Here is a 25,015-nt window from a genome sequence, read left to right as displayed (position 1 = left end):
AGGAAAAACAAGTAGAAGTCATTGGTTTTGGTTTGGTGATAATAAATTTTAAAAAAATAATAAATGAAATAAGCAATAAGGATAAAAAATAAATCCTGAGTATTTCCCTTCTGCAACAGGAAGCCAAACACCAGCCTTGATCACTCCTGAGCTCCAGTCAAACAAACTCAAGGACTGCTGGAGTCAGCTTCCCTTCCTCCAGCAGTTTTGTAAGACATTAACTGGGTAGCTGAAAGCTCTGGAGTTTCACATGAAACTTCTCAGCAGCTGGATCACGACCCAGAGCCAGGCCCAGAGCAGTGCAGCAAGGCAGCTTCGATGATGACTCTGCTGCCCTTGGGCAAAGGAGCTGCAGCAAGGTTTTCATGTAAAAGCCAAGAAAAACCAGCCAGGGGGCAGAACATGGCCCTCCAAAGAAGATGTCCAGGATTCCCTGCCCATGAGCAGCTGAGGATACGGAGCCAGGCCCCAGGAGCAGAGCGGGGAGCTTCATGGGATCACCACAGCACGTTCCCTACAGCCACAGCTGCAGGGTGACCCTTCTCCAGACTCTGAGGGTGGAGCCCAGAGCTGCTGCATCACCTGGCAAACATCACGCAGCTTTTAGTGCCTCGCTGGTGTGTTCAGCTCTCAGCACAGGTCCCATGGGAGCTGTGCCTCTGGACTGGGAGAGCCCTGGGAGCCACAGGCATGGACAGGGCTTGCCCAGGGCACTCCAGAACACGGCTCAGTGATACAGAGTTTCAAAGCAAAAACCCCCTTCACGATCTTTGTTCCCTGCATGTGCACCCTGCCCCTTTCTCCCACCCACAAGGCACCGGCAGCCCCAAGGGGACAGAGAGGGACCTTCCAGCCAGCCCTGGCACAGCTGTCGTGTCCCCTCCTTCCTGGGTCAGGTCTATCAGCAGGCAAACACAAATGCCTTGAGCACAGTATTCCCACCCTAGCAGCAGAATTGCTGTGTGGCATTTTTCCATTTTTCCTTTAAGGAAGGAGGAGGGAAAGCCCCACTCAGATCGTGGTAACAACATCAGCGAGGTCAATATAGAGGGAATATCAGATAGGGCAGTAGTGGTGGCAGCATCTCTGATATTCCCCTTTCCTGACATGTGGAAAACCTGCAAGGCTGGATATGTACAGGTCAATATCCTGTGACCTGCCTGGAGCACCAGTATTTTTTTTTCCTAAGTCCTTTATAGAAGGCACAGAGTTAAGGATCAACTCTAAAGCAGCCCAAAGTGCCTGTCCTTTCAAACTGCATCTCTCCACACAGAAAAAAGCATTGCTGAAGGTCCTGTAAAGCCCTGCATATCCCTCTATGAATCTAAACATGCCCCATTCCCAAGGGGAACAAATGGATATCATAAATCAAAGTTGGGAGGCTGCATCCACTGCATTGCACAAGCAAAAAACCCACAAGTACACACAAATCTTCCTGCAACAGCATCATCTGTACACACCAGCCTAAATAACTGCCAGGTGTTTATACAGCGGGACTAACTCTGCAGGGAGGGAAGGAAACCACTCCAGTGATTCCAGGGATTCCTATCCATTTGTTTTTCCCAGGTTCTTACACCTCATTTCAGTCCCAGCAATGCTGCCTTGCACTCAGCCGTTGACTTCACCTTCAGTCAGTCTGCTTGGGAAGAAGGAAGGTTGTTGCCATCATTTTGTTTTAAAGAGCTACTTCCCCGTGGATCCAGCTGTGCTGATTTTCACAGCTGCATTGCAACAAGATCCTTCCACAATTAAGGTCAACTCAGCCTGTATCTCATTGAAAAATTCATCAAATATTTTGTCATGTATTTTTCCAGAGGTCAAAGCCAAATTCTGTGGGAAGAACCAAACTCCACCAAGCTCGTGCCTTCCAGACTTATCATGACACAAAATCTACCCCAGCACAACTCATTTCTTTCTTGCCACATAATTGAGAATTAAATGGAGGCTCTGTCTTCACTGCAAAAGCCACGTCTGTGCTGAAAGGACTGCTGGAAGATGGGTTATGTGAAGGTTGAAATGATACTGCCTTGATTTGCTAGGAAGGATCAAATTGGAAATTAACTTCAATTGGCTCTCAAGGTCAAAGTATCCTTTGTTTTGTCTGCACTGGGCTGCAGTGCTGGAATAGCCACCTGTACACAACATTTTGGCACTGGGGACAGTGCAAGACTGTGGCAAAACCATAAAACAAGCCTGGCACACCAACTTACACAGGTTCTTCATGCAGGCAGCTGTGCTCCATTTCCTCTCCTTCAGCCATTCAGGGTTTGTGGGACACCTTCAAACCCAGGTTTCTCAGCCTGGTAGAGCCCTGTCCTCTCCAGCCTCTCTGAGATGCTCCCCGTGGAGAAAGGAAGGGTCAGTCCTTCCCACCCATCCACATTCAGGGCTCGGGGAACTTCCTTGGATCACTTTTTAGTCCTGGGCCTGGAGGACAATTAAAGGAAATCTCCTGCAGCCGCTGCAGACACAACCAGCAGCATTTGCCTCCCAGCCTTTGCCATCCCCAACTGTTTCCCACCTTCCCACCTCCATCCCCAAGTGCCTCCCTTGAACAGTTTTGGGGTAAGTTTTTCCTGTTTGCAGCTGTTCATTGCACTGATGCTCAAAGTTTCCTCTCGTGTTTCAAAACTCTCTTCCCATATTTTTAACTCCAGTATTTTCTCACACTTCTGTTTCTAATTTATTCTCTCCCACTTCTTTCTCTCTAAGTCTTTCATACTCTCCTGTTGGGGCAGGTTTGAAAACGAGGACCTTGCTGCTGCTTACCTCGAGGTACAGGCAGCAACAAGGCTTAAATGCCTTAATTTCAGATTTAAATTTTTCTACCATCTTGGCCTAATATGTCCTGCCCAGCTAATGATGCTTCTCTATCAAGCACATATTGCATCCTGTCAGGAAATGCAGTTTTGAAGCAGCTGCCTCTATCCCACGTGGAGAATGAACTGTCAAGCAAGTATTAGTGCAGCAAAACCAGGAGCCCAACTTAAAGACCAAGAGAAAGATCCCTTTGCAGCAAACAATAAAAATAAACCTGCTGGATGAAACAGGGGGTGGCACTGACACCTCCCCTTGCTCCCCACAGCCCAATGAGTGCTCCAGCTGCCCCCCTTTAAAAGCCCAGGCTTTACTGCTTCATCAAACCCCCGAAGGTCAGAGAATCACTAGGGTCAGAAAAGTCCTCCAAGACCATCCAGCCCCAACATTCCCCCAGCCCTGTCAAGGCCACCACAAACCCACATCCCCAAGTTTTCGGGAACATAAGTTTTAGAACACTTCCAGGGTAGCCTGCTCCAAAGCTTGGCAGCCCTGAAGAAACATTTCCATGAGGAAATTCCTGCTGTGTCCACCCTGAGCTCCCCAGGCCCAGCCTGAGCCGTTCCCTCTCCTCCTGTCCCTGTTCCCTGGAGCACAGCCTGACCCCCCCTGGCTGTCCCCTCCTGTCAGGAGTTGTGCAGAGCCACAAGGTCCCCTTGAGCCTCCTTTTCTCCAGGCTGAGCCCCTTCCCAGCTCCCTCAGCCTCTCCTGGGGCTCCAGCCCCTCAGTGTTGGTGGGACCCTCCAATGGTGCATTCCACAAACCCCGGCCAAAACAGGGATTGCTGCTGATCCCCTCCCATTTGCTTTTGTAGAAGACATTTTCAGCAATGACCCCATTCCACTGTGCCTCCTACTTTCCCTTGCTTTCTTCCATCATGAATCATTAACCATCCCCTTTATCATCAGATAGTTTTATATACACACGGCTTGGCTTCTTTACATATATATATAACTTTGCATATGCTTGAAATTAAAAGAATAAAGAAAATTGCACTGAACTTCAGGGTTTAGAGGGTTTAAAAAAAAAAAACAAAAACAAAGCTGCAAAACTATCCCACAGAAAAGTATGAACTTTATACTAAAAAGGGAAAGTCAAACCTGGTTGAATTTTGAGCCTACCAACCTCCTACCCTTTTGATGTCTGACAACAAAGAGGTGTGAATGCTATCAAATCACACAGGTACAGGCAGAACCATCCTCCTCTGGGCTCATTTTGATGCAGCACAAGCTGCCGTGCAATTCAAAAAGCCCCAAAACCAGAGACTTTAGAAAACCTGCCCATATACCCCAGTTCCCTCATTTTGAACTTTAAATGAGGGTTACAAAGCACCAGTGTAGGATTGCTTTGGCAATGTGTCAGATTTCAAATCAAACAGCTCCTCCTGCCCCATTGGAAACCCTCCCACAGGGGTATTTTCCAGATCCCATGTATTATGAACGTGTCCCAGGGCACAGGCAGAGTTTCATGGCTCTCTGTGCCACCCACTCCCATATTCCCAACTGCAAATTCCCTCCTTGGCAGGGCTGCATTGAAGCAGGAAGAAGGACCTGCCTTACCATGGGGCAATTAGCAACCTGGGGGGAAAATAAATAGGAAATAGATAGGAAATCTATAAAAATAAAACCAAATAATTAAATAATAATAAAATTTAAAAATAATTAAATTTTTAAAACTAAAATTAAAAAATAATTAAATTATAATTAAATATTAAAATAAATAATAAATAAAATAAATAGGGAATAAATCCTCAGCAAGCCAAAGTGTCCTTGCAATCCACAGCCTTCCCTGCTGGGAAGGAGTCCTCCTGCCACAGCACTTTCAGAGCACACAGGCTCCATCCTGCCAGAGCCACCAGCACAGGGAAAAACCAACCAGCAGCCAGGCAAGCTCGGAGGTGTTTTGTCCCAGGAAATCCTCAGAAAACCCCAACAGAGCAAAGCATCAGCAGGAAAAACCTTTCAGGCCAAGTGTGGGGTGACAAACCCTGTGGCCAGGCTGGGTTTTTACATTCCCCACAAGGATTTTGGAGGCCTGCAGGGGTGTGTCCATTAGCTCCACGGCGTGGAAGGGGTGAGGAGGATGCTCAAAGGGAGCAGCACCCTCCAGGTACAACACAAACCCATCCCCATGCCCTGGTGGGATGGAGGAGCCAGGATGCTCACAGGCCTGGCAGGGGCAAGGAAGCAGCTTGAGAAGAACAGGGACAGTTTTTAAGCACTCTTGATCATCCCTTGGAATAAAACATTTTTTAAAAAATTGTTCATCGAGCGATTAAAATGTGCAAACATTTTGCTTGGTGTTCCGACTGCCACATTTAATATTTCAAACAACATCCAGGCCAATATTGTTGCTTAATTTAACATAACTGGATCCTGAATGCATTTCTAACAGATTAAACCACAGAAATATCCACATGTTTTAATGAGGATTTGGCACTACTCAGAGCCAAACACATTTTAGCAATATTTTTGGACTACAAATTCTTTCATAAGAAAAGAAAGCCCACTGGTAATGGAGCTGCATTCCCTACATTTCAAGCCTCTTTGGATTTATGTAAATTGAAAAACTGAAATATTTAGTGCCATTATAATTCAAGCAACATCTGGACAATTTTCTTTGCCTCGTAAAAGATTTCAGTCAGCTTTGCAGAGGCTCAGGCCATGTTGCTCAGCAGAATGGCTCCTTTTACATTTGCATGCTTCACTTCCATTCTGCAGTTTCTATGCCAACAAGCATTTGTAACTCTTTAAACAGCACATTTGGAACTGGGGGGAGATGGAAGATTGGAAATGTGATAAAGATTTGTTTGTTTTGGGGGGTTTTGTTGACGGTGTTTCCCTAAACCTAAATCTTTTTTTTTTCCTTTTTTTTTTTTTCCTTTTTGAGCCCTGGAAACCTCAGAAAGGCCCAATAACCATCACTGCAGCCATGGCAACTCTTCCACCTGCTTCAAAATGCAGCAGTGACTTGGTAAGAGGGGTTTGTTCAGTCAATTTGACATATAAAATGTATAAATAAATATAGATATATAAAAATATATATTATATATGAAATGTATATATAAATATATATTGCTCCAGTTCTCTCTCTAAAGAAAGACTCAATAGCAAACACCACAAATTTAGGTGTCCATCTCCTACTGCAGCATCCAGGCCCTGTGTGAGTTTCCAAATCTCAAGGAAAAGTAAAGAGAGAGAACCAGCTATGACTGAACTCAAAATCCAGCAGTTTGATTTTTAACCAGATTTTTGGAAGTAACTCCTCCCCTTCCTCCCCACCCCCAGTCCCAGACCTCCCAGATGGCTCAAATTTTATGTTTAAAGCTCATGCTCAGCACTGTGAGATTACAGGTGCAAGGAGATAGAGGAAACCACAACCATGAAGAGGAACAATACAGCACTCAGAGCAAACAACAATGATGATCTTGCAAAACTTGGAGAAAAAAACTGTATTTTTTAATACAGATGCAGCCTACATTGTGAATTCCTCTCCTCCTGAAGTTCCCCACAGGGCCAGGATGGCACTGCCACCCTGGGAGACCAGCAAAGGTGCCCAAAAAAGCCCCAGTCAGAGCTGGCCATTGCATGGACAGTGGGGAGAAGCTGTTCCCACCCAAGGCAGGATTAGGAGAGGGTTTCCTGAGGGAGCTGCACGAGCAGGGAGCACCCACTAACACCTGGTCCTCAGCATTTTTATTATTTAGTGACAGGACAGGGGGAATTGCCTCAAACTGAAAAGAGCAGGAATAGATGGGATCTTGGGAATTAGGAATTGCTCCCTGGGAGGGTGGGCAGGCCCTGGCACAGGGTGCCCAGAGCAGCTGGGGCTGCCCCTGGATCCCTGGCAGTGTCCCAGGCCAGGCTGGACAGGGCTGGGAGCAGCTGGGACAGTGGGAGGTGTCCCTGCCATGGCAGGGGTGGCACTGGATGGCTTTAAGGCCCCTCCAACCCAAACCAGTTCTGTGATTTCCTTGTCCATGAGCTGCAGAGGATGGAAAGCAGAACCCACAGTGATCCTGCCAGTGCTGAACTTTCATTTACAGGCTCCTGGGTGACGAGGGGGAGCCATCAGCCCCTTCACTCCACCTCCTGTGCACATGTGACACTGCCCTGATGTGCTGGGAGGGGACAGGATGATGGAAAAGCTGTGCAATAATCAATCCTAACCACAGGACCAAGAGAAAAATCACAGAATCATTAAGGCTGGGAAACACCTCCAAGATCACTAAGTCCAACCACCCCCATGCTCACCATTAATCCATGTCCCCAGGTGCCACATGCACATGGGTTTTGAACACTTACAGGGATGGTGACTCCACCACTGCCCTGGGCAGCCCCTTCCAATGCCTTACAATCCCCAAATATGATCAACTCCTCTTCCTTCAGCTAGACAGGACACACGGAAAGGCAGCCTGGGTGCCCTTGGCCAAAGCAAAATGTTTAACATTAACCAGCTCCTCCCTGCCCTGCACAGCCACAGACAGTGCAGCACATCAGACAACTCATTTCAGCACCAGTCCAGGCTTTATTTTTGCAAGAAGGGATCAGGATGAGATCCAGTAAAGGCAAAAACCCACTCAGGGAGGAGCAGGAGACAGAAGGACAAGATTATCAGTACCATGGTGGGACTAGGAAAAAGTTACTAATTTTCAAAAGCTGTTTTGTTCCCCAGGAGCAGTAACGGCTCCCAGGCCCCAACCACAGCTCCTGCTGCTTAGAGCCATGCAAGGCTGCATCTGTGAAACTCCTGCATTCGCAAGAGGCCTACAGGCCACTGCCTGGCACATGGCATGCTGCAGCACAAGGAAGGGCTCCTGCAAAAACAAAGCCATGAACGCTCACTTTTCCAGTCCTGGCCCTGCCGTAGGAAGGGGCAGCTCCTCCTCTGGCTCAGCTCCAGCCTCTGGTGTTTCCTGCCATGATTTCCCAACCTTTGCCATTTCAAAAGTCCTTCTGGCAGCCCCAGCAGCGAGCAGGGAGCTATTTTACAGGAGTGCGTGACTGATCCACCCAGGCTCCCCTCCCCACGTCGTGCGCAGGGAGCTGCGCTGCCCACGGACCAGGGCCCGACCGCTGGCAATGGGAGCCTTTTCACCCCCCTCAGTGAACTGTATGGGTGTGTACTAGCTGGAAATACAGCTCCATCTGGGACTGAAGAGACTGAGCCTAAAATACTGAAATCAACAGCAGCTTTTGACAGACGGGAGCTGGCCACACGGGTGTTCTCTGACTGGGATTACGCCTTCCACGCCACGCACGAGCCAAAGGCACCAACAGCAAGAAAAAGCAATCCTTATCAGCCACAGAATGAATAAATCTGGGCAAGTATCTGCTGCAGCCCACTCCTACACCTTCCCAAGATGTCTGAACAGGGAGAGGAGAGAGATCTCACCTATTAAGAGGAGGGAGAGTGATTTGAAATCAATGTTTGGCAAAATCAAAGTCTGTGGGGACTTGTGTTAATGAATTCCCCTGCCGGGTTTATGATGTTTAAAGGAAAATAAAAGATTGCTGCATGCAGGGCAGAGCAGGTGAGACCTGGGGAGCTTGTTCACACACCTGGTTTTATATTCCCTAAGCTCCCCCTAAGCACGAGAGGCTCCCTGCCCTGTGCTCAGGGACACTCAGGTGATGAGCCACAGTGCTGGGTGGTGTTGAGATGCCCCTGTTGTTCTCCTGCTTGGGATGGCAGCTCCAAACTGGCTGGAACTGCAGCAGATGATCTCATGTGCTCCTCAGCTAATGTCAATACCCAGGGGCCACGGGTCCTTCCTGCCCAGCCTTCCCCCAGTGGGTCCCTTATGAGATTAGGCAGCGGCCAAGCACGACAATTCACTATTAGCTGGACTAAGTGCTACGGAGAGATCATGAAAACCAATTAACTCCTGCCCTTCTCTCTTCTGTGATGGATTACACTCTGCTCCCTTGGAGCAGTTTCACATGAGGGGAGAGGGAAACACAGGAGAGACGGGAGGAATTTATTCCCAGCCGGTTTCTCATGGGGACACACAACACTGGAACTGCCTCGTGCCTGCAGCCACGCTGCCAGATGAGCAACGAGCCAGGGCCACATCCAGGTGTGGGTGGTGCCAGCAGCCTCTCCCGGATCCTCAGGAGATGAGCTCCACCTCCACTGTCCCTGGGCCTGGGAGCCCCACCTGGACGTGCTTGTGGGGACATGAGTGACTGGGCAACACCCCCTGGTCACTGCACAAGGCTCTGGGGTTAGCACTCTGGGGTTTGGGAAACCCCACTGGAAGCACAACCATCCCCAGCTCCAGGGTTTTACCTGACTCCCAAAGCTTGCTGGGGTAAAACAGGAAAGCAAAGAGGAGCTCCAGCACTGCCCTGATGCTGACCTGGAGCTGGAGCTCTGTCAGTGCTCCCACACCACCTTCCCCAGAGCAGCCCTGGGATGAAAAATAAATGTGCAGGGTGATAAAACACAGAACTCCCTTCCCCACCCAACCAAGGCACTCATTTAGCTCTGAGATTCATCACTGAATATTGCATCACTCTGGAGCCTTTTAAGGAAACATTCCAGCATCTTCCCACATTAATCAGGTAACTTTTTTATAGCCAGACAGAATTAAAAATAACCAAGATCCAGGTAGGTGTCTGTGAAAAGCTCCAGCAGGGGAAATCTTGTCCCTCACACCTGTAAGGAAGGAAGCCCTTCCCCTCTCCAGGCACTGTCCCTGCAGACAAACACAACCAAGCCCAATGACAACTCTCCCCATTAATGCTGGATAATTTTAGGGTCTCAGCTACGGGCAGTCCATCTCTCTAGCAAAATCCTACCTAAGACTTGCAGTATCTACCACAGCAGGCTTGACCCTGTTTCCACATGCAGAAGTGAAAAAAAAAAAAATAAAAACCCCTCCTAATCCTACAGAACCCAGAGCAAATAACACTCTGGGACTGTGTGATACCACCCTATTAAATACAAACATGTTCCGACAGTAGCTCAATGATTTTAAGCATTCACCATCTTTTCATTTCAGATTTAAGCACTTTGCCTGGCAACTGTCTGAAGGGCAAACCATTATGGAAATAGGAAGACAATTAATTTTCCTTTATTCTGGAAGAGAGGATTATTGGAATAAATAAAATAATCAGCTTAAACAAGAGCACAATTCACAACTTCTGAAAAACAGAGGACAGGTTTCTTTCATTTTCCTTTCCAGAGAAATGATTTCTGGGGATGGAGGTTGCAAGGCAAGTGCAGAAGTTTTGGAGTTAACCTTGGACTGCTGACTCACAAATCACTGCCTCCATGCCTTCAGCAGGAGGAAGGCTGGCATTTCACTCTTAGAGCCACTTTATATATTTATTTGATATAGCAAATCAGAACAGCCCCCCAAAAAGATACAGAGGCCACTTCCCTATCCCATTTGGAGCAGAGGTAAATCTGAAGCAGCCACTATTGGACACCAGCCTTTGGCAGCATCACAATTAATATGGTTAAAGGGGGATCTGACACCCTGTGACATACATGTACACCTACCTATATGAATTAAGTTAAAGGTATTTCACTTCCAAATCCCAGAGGAAGAAGAGAACAAATGGAAGAGAAGAGCTTTCAAGCTCATATTACCAAGAGATGAAATTATTTACTGAGAAAAATTTGAGGTATCTTGGTAAGAAATGTAGAGTTTTTTTCTGCAGAACTCCTCTAATAAGCAGGAGGAGTTATAAAAATAGGATGGGAACTGTGGTTCAAGGTTGCTACAGCCTCAAAAAGAAACAGAGATAATAGATGGAGGCACAGATTCCCAGGAACACTAAGGACTGTAGAAGTACTGAGAAATAAAATTGATGATCTGGAAAATAACACAAGATTAAGAATGATCAGGTTAGGGGGGCTCCCGAAGGAGCAGAAGCAGGAGAAGGCAGACTTCCAGTTTGCAATGGATTATGAGGAGGCGGGGGATGAATAATCCCCACAGTCCAGGGGTGGGGGTGAGCCATGTCCCCACACAGGACAGTTCTCCAGGGCTCCACATCCCTAAGGGAAGGATCTCCTGCATCCAGGAGCCCATGTGTTTCACACAGCTCACAGACCTGAGCCTGGTTCCAGGACCCAGCGCTGTCTCCCTCCAGCAGGAATGGCTCAAACTCCCCCTGTCCTTCCTCCAGTCACAAACTCCGGGTGCCCTGGCACAGCCACATCCCAGCAGCTGAAGGAAGAGTTCCTGCACACCCCAGCAGCCTGTGCTTCCCACAGGGAACAGCCATTTCCCATTTCCTCTGTTTCTCCTCCAGCTGCAGAGCACTGTGGCAGCAAGTAGGTCACAGACGAGGCACAGCCTGAAGAATCACTTGCACTTTGTTTCCTCTCCCTTGTTCTGCCTTTTTGGGGTTTTAGGAGCCACCAAATCACTTCACCACCACCTTCAAACCCCATCCATCCATCCATCCATCCATCCATCCATCCATCCATCCATCCATCCATCCATCCATCCCAGACCTCTCCCTACAGCCCAGTCTCCTGCCTTTCTGCTCTCTCCCAGCTGTTCCAACTCCACCTCTCCCCTGCAGGTCCTTAAAGCAGGATTTTTCTTCCATCTTCCCCTTCCCACAACCATATTTTTCCCAGCATGATGTACCCCTTGCACTGCTTCTCTCACCCTCAGATCCCTGGATGTCCTCTGTGCTGGTCAATGCATTAAACCCATCCACCATGGGAATGGAGTTCTGTAATTCCACATCTGGGTTAAAAATCACAGCTCCTTCCCCTGTGTCTGTAACTTCACTCACTAATCCTCAGAGAAAAAGAGGGTAAGGAGTCCCCTTTGCCAGCTGGTGCTTTCAGGCTTCCTGAGGTCCTCTCTCCATGCAGGGCTCCATCAGCTCCAAGGAGCACAGCATGCCCGAAGACCTTCCCTGCTTCACTCAGGAGCCTTTGGACAGGGGGACAGCACTGCCAAAGCACATAAAACAAGGATGCAGCAGCAAGGACAGAGCCCAGGTTGTTAAGGAAGCCAAAATTCAACCATAAATTAGATTTCAAAATGGCCAGGAAGGCAGGGGAGCAGGAGATAAAACTCCTCTGAAGGTGGAGAAATGCTGTGCGTGACAGCAAACCCTCCCACACAGCATCACCACAGAGAGGATTCACCACAGCAAATAATTACAGGGCTCCTGTCATAATATCTGCTCTTAAAGGCACTGCCAGCTGAGTCCAGGCTGGCTGAAGCAGTTAGAAGGGAGGGAAGCAAAGCCACCAGGCTTTGAAGTGGTCACCATTTGACTGTTAAAGACTGGGACCTGCGTGCTGTGTCTATCCAGCAGTTACCTTCTCCTCCCTGGGACTGCCAAGGCTGCATGAGCATTTTTCAGATACACCTGTTGGATTCAGTTCCATCTTGCTCTTTCTGGTTTGAATACAGTCCTGGGGTGATATGATACTAAAAAGGTGAGCAAGTCTCAAATTCAGGTTTCTGTTTCTCCACTGAACAAAGCTGTGCTGGTGGAGAAAGAGACAAAACTGGCCACACATGCAGAATTTTCCACACAAATCTAAAGACAGGAATGTGCAAATTCAAGCAATGAATCCTCCTCCAAAGTCCAAGTCACCCATCTCAAAGAAAGCATCCAGGAGTCCCTGCCCTGCATGCCCTGCAAATCCAACAGCCTGCACAGGACACAGCTCCACGGGCTGAAGGATCTCCCTCAGCTCAGCCACACCAGAGTGCTCGGGGTTTATAAGGGGAGAGAGGTGCCCACCCCATGGGAACCCCCAGCAGGGACCTGCAGAACCCCTCTGGCAGAGCCCAAGAACAAACTGAAATTAGATTTGGTTGTAGCTACTGTTTTCCTTCCAGACTTATCAGTCCCAGGGCTTGCTGGAAAGGCACGGAATGCCTCCCTGGAAGAGAGCAGCCTGGCACAGCAGGGAAGCAGCTCTGGGATGAGGGTGCCCCAAAAGCTGCCCTGATCCAGAGGCATCAAGTCCCCAGGCCACCAAAGGCTTGGAAAGGCTGAAGAACAGTGCCCTGTGCTGGGGGCTTTCCTCAGCCACTGAAAATAGCTCATTTCCCCCATTTTACCCTAAAACAAGAAGAGGGGGAGGGCTTTATCCTCTGGCTTGGAGCCAAAACCCATAAGTGTGACATTAGTCTTTTTGCTGAGCCTTTACCCCACTCTGGGACTGGAAACAGGAGGAAAAGGTTTAAGGCTGGTCCAAACCATTTTAGAGATGATTAAACCTCATTACTCTTCCCAGTGAGGGTGAAATAAACAATGAGATGATGGATCCAGGCTCCCTAAAGTCACCCTGTGGAAAAGGGAAGGACAGCAATGACCTGCACTGGGGGACAGCCAGGGCCCAGCACCTTGTTCCAGACCAAGGACGAGTCCTGGTGTCACCAGACCTTGGGTCCTGTGCTGGTGAAGAAGCCCCCACCTACACACGTCAGTTTGAAGATGCATTTTTGTTACATCCTGATCACAGATTTTTACAGTTTCCTTTAACCTTCTTGCTTTCAACTTGGCTTCTCCAAAAAACTATTTCCCAGTTCTTCCACCAAACATGGTTTTAAATAGAATTTGATCATTTTTCTCTGAACTAAAACCCCTTGTCATGGTGACAGATCCATCACTAGCATCAGTTGAAAGAGAAAACCCTCATCCACCACTGAGAAACAAGCAGCACCACTGAATCCTGACACAACCATGGTCCTCCACAACACGAGTCTTTGTTCTCACAATCATCTCCAAAACAATATTCTGACAACATCCTTCCCTATATAGATTTATATTGCTATATCTCTATCATTTCCCTCACGCCCATCAAAATGAAGTTATAATTAACCCATCATCAATAGAAATTACAATGATTTTGAAACAGCAAGAAACAATCTATTTGCATTTGGTAGCTAATTATTCCCCCTACGCACACAGCCACCAATGTTCCCTAAAATCATCCACAGAACAGACAGTCTGTGCTAGCCAGAGCTTCTGGAAAGGAAGGGAAAAGGAGGGACTAAGCAAAAAAACCTCAACGTTGGGGTGGCAAAATTTTCTTCAAATCCGCAGCATCTCGAGCTCAGCCAAGTCTGTAATAGAATTGCCCTTCTGAACTCATCCAGCAGTGTTAGAATCCACCTGGGCATCACATGGAAGCTGACAGCAACCTCAGGACGAACCTAGTGGGAGCCACTGACATTTGCTAAATTATTGAATTATTATTCCCTTCTTCACACCACTCCAAGGAAACACGAAGCCATTTTCCAATAAAAGCCGCTGGACATAAATTTCACACCAGGAGTGCTCCCAGAGCCAGGCAACCCCGGGATCTGCAGTTGCACTCGTGATTATCCCCTCCTCAAGGAGGAAGGGTGTGCCCTCCTTGCAGCCACACAGGTCCTGGGGGATGCCTGGGGTGACCTCCAGCCCCTCCAGTTCCCACTCATCCCAGTCAGGTACAGAACAGAACAATGCCCTGCCCCACCCCCGCCCCCACGCCAGGCAGGTTTTGCTGACAGATCACCTCCATTTCCTCACCATCCCCAAGGATTACAGCGATGTTTGTAAGAGGTAAAGACACCAGCCGTGGTCAGGGAGCACTGACTCGAGCAGCTCCAGCAGCCTGACAAAAATCAAGCCACCCAGGCATTTCTGCCTGATGTCCTGGGAGCCCCAGGTTGGCCCTCCATGGCTTGTGCTGCGTTCAGAGGAAGGTGATAAAAGCTCCAGGGATGGTAAATCACATCCTCCTTCACCCACGCTTCTGGAGGCGAGTAGAGAAAACACTCTTCGCTCATTAGGAACCATCCGAGGTTTCCCTTCCTCTGGGATGCCCCCACAAAGCAGGGATTGGGGAAGAAGGGGCTCAGTTTCACCTCGACACAATCCCTGTGCCTGCAACACTTACCTGGCTGCCAAGGCATCCCTCCTCAACACGCCGGGAGTCATCAGCCTTCAAAGCAAAGCCAAAATAGCTCAAGGATTGTTTTCCTTCCCCCATCTGACACGGGATTGCAGCTCCTCAGGCATGGGGAGGAGGGGGAGCAAAATAATAGTAATAATCAAAAGCAAAAGGCTAGTCTTCTGTAGGCAAAGCTAATCCTGTCACACATTTTCTTCCCAACAGAAGCATGATAGATCGAGTCCCACTGGGTTCTGCTCACAACTAAACAGGACGAGGTGTTTGCAGCTCCCTTCTGCCAACACAGCTCAACGAGAAGCAAGGCCTCACCTCCTCTAATGATTTCACTCAACACGAAGCCACCCGGGTGCTCTACCCCAGCTCTAGAAAGCCAGCCCGAGCCCCAGTATGGCCTTGCACGGAAATAGGATTACTTTGGCCTGGAGGAAAAAAAGAAACCACAACATGAAGGTCACCCATAAAATCATTACACAGCTCCCTCTTCCCCGGCTCATAGAGAAAAAACCTTTCTCAAACCCTCAACCTGAAAGGAGAAACACAAAAAGATATGTACATTAATGCCATATACCTCCGTCAATTTTTTTCCTCGTGTCTTTAGAGCAGTTGTTTACTGCAGCCAACTGCAGAGAAATTACAGTAGCTTAACTCTCCAACTCCCTCTAAAGGATTAATCTTCCAGTGAGCATGCTCACGCGGGAGCTTTTTCAGCACTTGCATCCATTTCATGAGTGAGGGCTGCTGCACACATGAGGAAATGCCATTTCAGGGCTCCAGGCAGAGCGAGCAGCCCCCAAACCAAGGGCTAAAGCCCTTCCCAGGGCTCCACAAAGGATCTGTGCCCAAGCCTCCAGCTCCAAGGAGGTTGAAAGATTTCACGTCCATGGCCCCTTTCAGGAAGGAGGGGGGCGGTGGTTTCCCTGCGACACTCGTTTGAAATGTCTGACCTTGGCTTTTCTCTACAGCCTGGTGGACAGTTCACCCACTGAATCTGGAGTCAAAAATAGCTTCTTCTCACTGGCACATTTTTCCTTTTGCATCACTTGTTGGCTCATCTTTGCTTTTCAGAAAAATTCAGGAAGATAATTTGGGGTGCAGGGAGGGGGAGGGGAAACATTCAAATAAAAAGGAACAGCTTTAAAAATCTAGTTCTCAACTCTGCATCACAGTTGGTAACAGATCCTGAGACACATTTAACTCCACAGATTAAGGACCCATGCAAATGAGGATTTGCTGGTAGACAACAAATCCAGTATCTAAACAAGGCTGTTCAAGTAATCTTGTCCATTCTCTCCTAGACCACTGTAGATTAAACTGCTCTATTTGAGATATTTCTCCCTCACCTCAAAGGATGACCCTCAATTCAAAGCCTTCCTGGTGAAAATAAAATAAAGCTCCAACATTAAGGACAAATGCAGAAATAGTTTCTTCCATTTTCATCTTCTCATATTCCACGGTTCTGCCCTTCCCCTTCTCATTTATCTATTTTATGTCCTGTTGCTTAATTGCTCTTTGTAGCTGAAAGAGATCCAAGCCTCCCCCTCCCCCCAAAGGCTCTTATTTCAACTTTTAAACCCAGCTTGAGTCTAGGACATGCAGAAACCAGACTGCAACCCCTGAGTCCAGGGAAAATCACAACCTCTGAGCCCAAGGAGAAAAAACCCAGAGGGGGCTGCAGCCCAAGGTCTGAGATCACTTCCCAGATCCAGCACCAGGCTTCACCCCAGCCATTACAACCACCTAAACATGAACTTATTTTTCAAAAAGTCTTGAGTGTCTTGCCTTTAATGTTTTAAGCCCTACAAGTGAATCTACAAAAAGGCAGGATGCCAGGAGAGTGTTAAAGAAGGGCTATGGCTGCGTTTGACAATGCTCGCTCACCATAGCGACCGTCCCCGCAAGAAATGATAAAACCTATGGTGACACTGGATATTTTGCTCTGTTGCCACCTAAATAGAATCACCCCCAGAAAGGGAATCTCTGTTACCATGCATTAAAATAGAGGCTTTGTTTTATTTATAAAGCATCCAAACTGGTTGGTTTGGATGTGTCAGAGCACAGGCTGCTCAGCCACCCCTCCCCGCTCCATCCTTCGGGGACTTAATGACTGATGGCTGCACTTCATCCTCCCCTCGCCTCCCACGGATCTCGGGTGCTGCTGAGCCTGCCCTAGCTCCTCCAGGGAAGGTCTGGAGCCAGGTGGGATCTGACCCTGAAAACCCCAGCAAAGAAAACCCCAGACTTTGGAGAAGGCAGACGTGAAAAAGCCTCGACGGAGGAAGATCATGTCCCGCGCTTCCTCCTCCACGGCAGGATTACACCCACACGTGAAGGTGGGATAGCAGCTATGGAGTTATCCTGACCTGTCATTCCTAATTTGGAAACCAGTCATACTCCCTGAGAGTTTAGACTTTGAAGATTGACTACTATTGATTCTTCTGCAAGCAAACAGCCCAAGCTGGCAATCAGTCAATAATAAGCAATTACTCGACAGCCTCTTATCTGCAGATGCCAGCCCAGACAGCTCGATTTGTGGAGGCAGCAGGTCAATAAATCAAAGCTGTTCTCAAATTTTAAAATATCATCATTTAAAAACCCACCCAGCCTTCAAACTGGCTGGAAGAGCAGCCAGGTCACGGGGATTCCTGCAGAACAGTGTGGTGGCTATCACTAATTTACAGCACGGGAGATAGAAGGTGATGTGCTGAAATCCAGCCCTGACACTCCTCACCTCTCAGGAGTAGCATGAGTGGCAGCTGGACGAAGATGATGAGAGGGAGAGGAGGAAGCAAAACCCTTCTCCTTCGAACAATGACTTGTAGGGAAAAAGCAGCCTTCCCAAAACACTCTCCAACCCCTGGGACACACCTTGCTGCTCATCAGGAGCCTCAAATCCCAACAAAAACATGTTTAACACCCCCAAGACAGCAAATTAATGGCACTTCTCTTATCCCCCTGCTGTGACCTCTGTACCCTGGGTGTACAATTAATCATTTCATCCCAGGAAATGCACTTCCTTGCTTTTTCAAGGCCTAAACATGATACAAGCACAGGAGCCAAAGGCTCCTCTTGAGCATTTCAGTGTGACCCAGAGGCGACGCTTTAAACCCAGCAGTGCCAACAGTGCAACAAAGAAAACCAGCTGAAAACTCAGGGAGGCATTTCATGCTCTCAGTGCAGACTCCCTTTACAGGCTCATTTATACAAAAAGAGATAAAAATTGCCCATTTCATTGGCAGAAGACTGAGCATGCAGCTGGAATGCCAGCCCAGTGCAATGGCAATATCTATCTATCTATCTATCTATCTATCTATCTATCTATCTATCTATCTATCTATCCATCTATCCATCTATCCATCTATCTATCACTGCAAGGGCAAAAACAACCTTCAATCTAGTTCTGGAGACTCTAGAAACTTCTGTTTGTCCACGGTATCTTGCACAAGTCATGGAAACAGCCTAAAAGTACCAAAAGAACAGCAACAATCCTGCTCGTGCTGAGGAGGGTGGTGGCCTGCAGGATGCTCTGTCCTCCACATCAGGAGTTCACCAGGGGCACAGGAGGATGGAACCAACACACCCAGAAGCTGCCCAAGCACTGTAAATCCAAGCCCCTTGGAGCCTGTGAAGCTTTCAGTGATACAGAAGTGTCCCAGATTTGTCAACTTTGGGGCATCTCCACCACCACACTACAGTGACCCCATCTAGGCTGGCTGCCAGGGGCCCAAAAAGTGCAAAGAACCCAAGAGAGGAAAAGGAATGACTTGGGAATATCCCACCATTGGTCCCAGGCAGGGGACTGTCTGTATAATGATGATCAAATCTTGCAGACTGAGTATCTGCAATCATACCAGCTTGAAAAAACAAGATTTTGAGCCTAATATCTAAATAAAAAGGGATGGCCCAATGGAAACAAGATCAATCCCATAGCTGCTACTCTTCATACTCCATTTACCACAAAATTCAGGTATCTGAGGATACAATCCAAATATCCCCACAGTCTTCAAAACTTTTCAGTGGTCTGGGAGGGAAGGGTGGGTGAAAGGCAGCAGATAATGGATTATTTCAACTGTACTTGGCAGTCGGAACAGACTTCTTGAGGAGCCTACTGAGGTTTTCACTTCCATCTACACAGGGTGCACTCAGGTCCCTGCAGCAGTGGCTGGGCCAGCAGGAAGCTGTGGGAAGCTGTGCCCAAAATCTCAAAAAGATTTCCTCTCTTCTTACCCACAGAGCTCCTACAGGTGGCTTTTACACCGCCAGCCTTGTCTGCAGCACCGTGGCAAAGCTTGGGAGAGCACTCAGGAGGAAAAAAAAGGTGTTAAATGCATCTTCCTGTATCACTCTCACCATATATAGAGAAGCTACAAAATGCCAGAGCAGCTGACAGGATCCCACAAACCGCACTGCAGAGCACCAGTGGCTCCTGAGTTGTGCAGGAAAGATTTTCACACAATACCTGCAGTTTTCTGATATCAAATATGGATCCTTTTCCTTCCCCCTCCAGAAGTGAAGATGGCCAGCGGGTCAGTGGATCCACACTGTAAGGACAGTCCAGTGGCAGCCCAGCTCTGGGAGGAGCCTGCAAAGCTGCTGAAGTTGCTGGGCATGGAAAACATTCTTTATCTGCCCAGAAAGGAGCTGCCTGCCATGGGCCTGGCTCCCACAGCCCCACTCAAACCAGTGCTGACCTACCCCACACAAGGAAAATAATACAGCAACTTTACAAACCACAGCTGTGGCAGGAACACAAAACCATTTCTCACTTTTTATGACAAAAGCAATGCCGGTTGCAAGACAATAAGATATCACAACCTGCCATTCATCCTCCCATCTCAAGGCACAGCCATTCCACACAAAAGCTGGAGATCACCTGTCGTGCTCTGCTTCCTTCTTTCAAATGCAGCATTGTGTTAGCACCAGGATCCCGCTGCTTTGGGGCTGGAAGTGTTGCTAGAGCAACAAAAATGCTGGAAAGTAGAGCAGAGAACAAAAGGACTCCACAGCCCCACCGAGGATGTGATCAAGGAGACAGCAACAATGTAAAATGGGACCAGGAGACCTCCCTCAGAGCAGGGAACTGCCATCTCCCATCCTCTGCCGGGTAAAACGATAATTTAGCAAGTAGATCATCCCAGTAAGGAATTCCAGCAGCTCAGCCCCATGTCTGCTTCTCATCAGGAGCCCCATGACTGACCAGAGCCCTGCTCCTCTCCATGATCCATCCTTTCCTGCCCAGCACGAGGCTGCCACTCCCAGCTGACTTTGTAGGAATTAGGGACATGGTTTTCTATAAAGGCAGAGTAAATCCCTGCTTGCATGTCCAGCAGGTTGTCCTCGCAGCAGGAGAGGTGGTCAGAATTCCTCTCACTGGGCAAATCCAAGTTAGGTGACATTCCAGAAGTTCACTGAGCCCATGGGATCCCACTGCACCTTGCAGGGCTCAGCAGAGGGGCCCTTGCTGTAAGGAACACGGATGCTTTAGCAAATAATCCTCAAAGCAGACTGATTCAGCGATCCCCTTTGTCCCTTCTGGCATGGTCAGCACAGGGACACTGCACCCAAGATGTGTGGAGAGTGTCCTGGTTGGAACTGTCACCCCCAGAGCTGGGCAGGAACAGACAGCAAACAGCAGGCTGCAGTGTGATGCTAAGCTGCTGCCAAAATCCATCCTTGGAGGGTTGTGTTTGCTGCATCAGGCTGTCTGCAGCCCCATCCTAATCCTGGAGAACTTTGCAAGAGCTCAGAAGATCCTCCACACACACTTGGATTCCTTTGCACCACACTGGTCACAAGGACCTCTGATGTGTAGCTCACGACAAAAAACACAGTTTAAAGGCAACCTTTGTAATGTGACAAAAACTGTCCCTCTGTGCGTGGTGGGCTTGTCACCTGCACCTGTGGCTTTAACCCTGGCTCTGCCAACAGCTTCCAGAAGGCTCTGAGAGAAGAGGGAGTCCCTTGCAGGAGTCACATTTGCTACATGGGATTACAAAGCACTCAGACAAACTAAGCAGCAGCATCAGGAGAAGTCCTGGAGGTGTCTGGTTTGAAGTGTAAAAGGAAAAAAGAATTATTTTTTTTTTAAGTTTAAGCAAATCCTTCATCAGTGAAGCTGATGAAGACATAAAAACCCTCAGGGTGGATTATGAAAATGAGCAAGGGCAGGACCAGCTCCAGGGAAGCGAGGCTCAAAGCGTGGCTCAGAGCTGGCCTCAGCTCCTTGTGACCACCTGCACAGCTTACAGACCAAGCAGCAAAGAGGATAAACAGTATTTATTTCCCCCTCTGGATTAAAATTCAGAGGTGGGGAAGTCACATGAACTGCAAGGATCCCAGCAGCAGAGCCTGCCTGGCCCTGGGAACACAGGGCCAAGGTTGCTCAGGGAGACTCCACACCTGAGGGAAACTGAAGGGTTTGCTGCAACTTGATCCAAGGCCCTGCTACGCGTGGCTGTGACTGTGACCTTCCAAACCAGCCCAGTGTCCATGCTCAGGTGCCTCCTCGTGCCTGCTCACAGCTCTGGGGAACCTGTGTCCCCTCTGAGCTCTGCTCAGCAATGCACCTTGCCCATGGCACGCAGAGCAGAGCACTGGGATGTGCTCCAGCCTCACCTCCACTGGCACCTCCAGCCCAGCTTCTCGATTCCAAAATAGCTTCTTTCCCATTTGACCCATTACAACAAAAACCACAGAAAAATACAACTCAAACAGACAGAATGACAAATGCTGGAACTGTATAATGTAAAAGAAGAAATAAATTAACCCAAGGACCTGAAGACTGGTCCATTCACAATTTTGGCATCTTTTCAGCCACTCCTGATAAAGACACCTCTATACATGACAGTTCTGTTGAGACAGGTCAGTTAGACCCGGAGAAATGCCCTCCTGCCTGAATGTGCTGATACCAACACATCTGCACCCCAAAACTTCCCACAAAGAGCTTCAGCTTGGGTATCATCATTGTACAAACACAATCTTCATTAATAGTCATTGCTTTCAGCATGCAAAGGAGCTGCCATGATCATCCTGTCAATTATTTCTACAAATCCAATGGATAAAACCTGTAACTGAGGGGAAAACACATCACATCTGCTTCTTCCTGCTCTGCTGAGGAGGGCTGGGAGGAGCCCAGGAGTCCATCCAAAATGATCTTTATGCCATGGAAGCAGCTCACTTCACTCAGGAAGGCTGATTTTGCCAGCAAAAACTGCAGCCACGTTCAAGCCATGCAAGACACCCACACAGCGTTCCGAGGCAGCGCTCCTGGATGGAGGCACAGCTCCCACCTGCCCACACAGCCAGGGCCTGGACCCGCAGCCTGCTCCCAGTGTGTGCCACTGTGCCACCACAAGCAGCTCTCCCTGCAGTGCTGAATGCTCTGAACAGTATTAGTGTCATAATTAGTAATTACTGCTCTGATGCATTCATGCTTGCAAGTCCCAAACCCACCAGTCTGGCCTCGTTGGGTGATTCCAGAGCAGAGCCCTCAGCAGCACTGCCCTGCTCCTCTCCCTCCTGCTTTGGGTCTGCCCTGGACCATGGGCTATTCCCCCAAGGAACTGTGTTCATATAAACAACCCATGCCACAGGGAGATCCCTCATCACACCCCTGGGGGCTGTCAAGGCAAGGAAAGGGCTTTTAATCTGATTTTGGCCACCATATCCCTGGAGAAGCTGCTGCTGCCACATCAGCAGCTCAGAGGATGCACTAGAAAAGATAGAGATGTTAACTGCTCCTCGCAGAAGCCGCCCAGCCCAGCAGGCAGGGAGGAGATACAGCCTCCTGTGGGGAGGGACAGATGTGCCCAGTGGCACAGCACAGCTGGGGAGCTCAGGGGAGGAGACACAGCAGCCAGGTAATGGCAGAGGTTACAGGGGATTAGTTCTGAAACTCAGCTTGGGAAAACTCACTACTCAACTCACATGGAGATTAACAATCATTCTGATTCAAGAACTCCCACAGAAAGAAAGAGGCCTGGTGAGCCACTGTGGTCCTTCCAGCCTGATTGATCCAGTGATTCTGTGGTTGCCCATTTTCCTGGGAATTCCCTTGCAGAGGTGGCCTGTGTCTCTCAGTCCCCAGGCAGCAAGGGAAGAACAATCTGCTGAGACACCCAGGAGCAGGGAATGTCTGGCAGAGACAGGAAACCATCTCTTTCCTCCTCATTTCCTCCCTGGGTGCTGTGATACAGCGGGATATTTCCAGTTAGCACAACCCTCCATTGGCCAAACCTTCACACAGTTCTGATAATGCAGTGAGAAAACAATCCTGGCTGATTTTCCTTCCATGCAATTTAACTTCTAGCACTGGATATAACACACTCCTTCCTACTCCTGTGCCCAGAGCCAAACAAAGCTGATCTGCTGGAGAGGGAGGTTTAAGTAGGATTTAAGATCTGCCTTGAACTCCTGGTGGCAGCCCACGATGAAGTGGATCCTACCCAGGCTGAGAAACCACATCAGTTTGTCACATGTGGAATAAAAGAAAGCATTGAGAATTTGTGCCAAAACATTCAGGGCTTTTTCTCATTAAAAAAAAATTAAAAATAAAAAAGTAAAACAGTTGAACCAACCAAGAGAGCAGAGCTTTCCCCAGGGTTTCTGCAAGGCCAGATGCAGCCTGTGGCTGGGAGGATCCTGCACTGTGACACAGCAGGGCAGGGGATGCTGGTGGGGGGATCCAGCCCTTGGGATCCCCTCCCTGCTTTCCTGCACTCCCCTGCCCTCTGAAACCAGGCCTGAACCTCCAGCTGCAGCTGCTGTGCTCTTGCAAGACCAACAGAACAGAAAAGAAAGGTCGCTGAGGTGACTGTTTCAATTTTGCTTTAGAAAAGTCCTTGACAGGTTGTCAAAGTGGATTTGTTTATTAAAAGTGTATTTTTCCTAGCAAGGAGCACAGAATGTCTGTACAATAGATGTCATAATTGCCCAGGTTTGTTAATAATTGCATCAGCTGGAACAAGATGCATTAGCCTAATTTAAGAACGAAATAAGAATATATGAAAGATCACAGGTCCCATTTTCAAGGTGAATCCAAGGCTGCTATCACAAGTCCAAAGATGAGGAGCTGGACCTTCAGAGTCCCACTGCCTTTGAAGCCAAATAGTTCATACTTTACAAAGTGCTTCTAGAAGTCTTCTGTTCCCTTCCTCAGGCCTGGCCACGATGTCAAGGAATAAAGCCAAAAACCAGAGCATATAAAATAGTGACCGTTATGTAACTCGCCATCTCTTACCTAATGAAGATAATCTCTACATTCAAAAATTAGCATTCTGCACTTCTTCAACAATTCCAGTTAAAGGCTTCCAACACCAAGTCAGGCCTTTGAACTTTGGGGGAAAATTACCTCTGTTTTACAGCTGGGAAAAGCACCACAGGCAGCAAAACCTCAACCAGCCTTGCCTGGACACTTCTTAAACTTCTTTTGTTTCAGCTGCTGCCTGCCCCATTGCCTGGGTACACCACAGGGAGGCTGCTCTCACTGTAGCTGATGGCAAATCCCTCCCTGACTTCTCTAGGTTTGGATCAGGTCCCAAAACTCCTTTTAATATAATACTCCAGTCTGGGTAATCTTTCGTCTTATGGAGGGTCAATGCTGCAAACTCTGCTTGCACTAAAGTCCTTTTGTCTGACTGTACTAATTCTGCACAGACAGCATTTCCTCAGCCCTCTGCTCAGGACCACACTCACCAGCCCCAGACATGAAGCCAGGCAGCTGCTAAGAGAGAAAAAAGAAAGCCAAACCCATAGATTTGCCTTTCCTCAACACTCAACCACACGCTCCAAGCCTCATTTCACACATGGGACCATGCTGCAGGAACCCAGGGACACAAGCTCTGTGCTTGCAAAGCACCCTCCACACTTACAGGACAATAAAAATTAGCTTAATTAATAATACATCGGCAAGGAAACGTTAACGAGCACCCAGCAGGGGGGCAGGGACTGCTGTCTAATCTCCTTGTGTGGACTGCTTGCTTTGGCAGGGATCAGCAACTGCATCAGCATCCCCACGGGGCAGGGAGGGCTCTGAGTCACCGGGACACGCAGGAAACATTCACATCTCTCTTTAGAGCAGACACTGTTGCATCAGGAGCTACTCTTGGCAGCCCCACGCCAACTTCCACTTGCGGAGTTCTGGTCATTTAAAGAAGAGTTTTGGCTATCCCGGGGCATGCAGAGTATAAACACACACAGACACGGGGCCTCCTCCTCCTCCTGCAGCTCTTTGGCCACGTCTGCAAATTCTGCAGCTCTGCCCACGCCAGCCACGAGCTGCTGGGTCACGAGTGGAAGGCACCAGACC

General features: G+C 48.5%; 1 protein-coding gene across 10 annotated transcripts in view; it reads right to left on the bottom strand.

Annotated features, from left to right (window-relative positions):
• Window positions 1–25,015, bottom strand: part of EHMT1 (euchromatic histone lysine methyltransferase 1) — a 123,370-nt gene that overhangs the window by 85,392 nt on the left and 12,963 nt on the right. For 2 of the 10 annotated variants that reach the window (XM_038155989.1, XM_038156003.1), the window contains exon 1: window positions 14,698–15,262. The exons of 4 other annotated variants lie outside the window; for them this stretch is intronic. In XM_038155989.1, coding sequence (XP_038011917.1) covers window positions 14,698–14,790 — 93 coding nt within the window. In that variant the 5' untranslated portion in view covers window positions 14,791–15,262. 4 more of the 10 variants (XM_038155998.1, XM_038156002.1, XM_038155991.1 and 1 more) reach the window with 4 other exon arrangements.

This window comes from Motacilla alba, chromosome 17, assembly GCF_015832195.1.
Source record: "Motacilla alba alba isolate MOTALB_02 chromosome 17, Motacilla_alba_V1.0_pri, whole genome shotgun sequence".
NCBI lineage: Eukaryota > Metazoa > Chordata > Aves > Passeriformes > Motacillidae > Motacilla > Motacilla alba.
The sequence above is the reverse complement of the archived record's forward strand: the minus strand, read 5'-3'. Positions and strand labels throughout refer to the sequence as shown.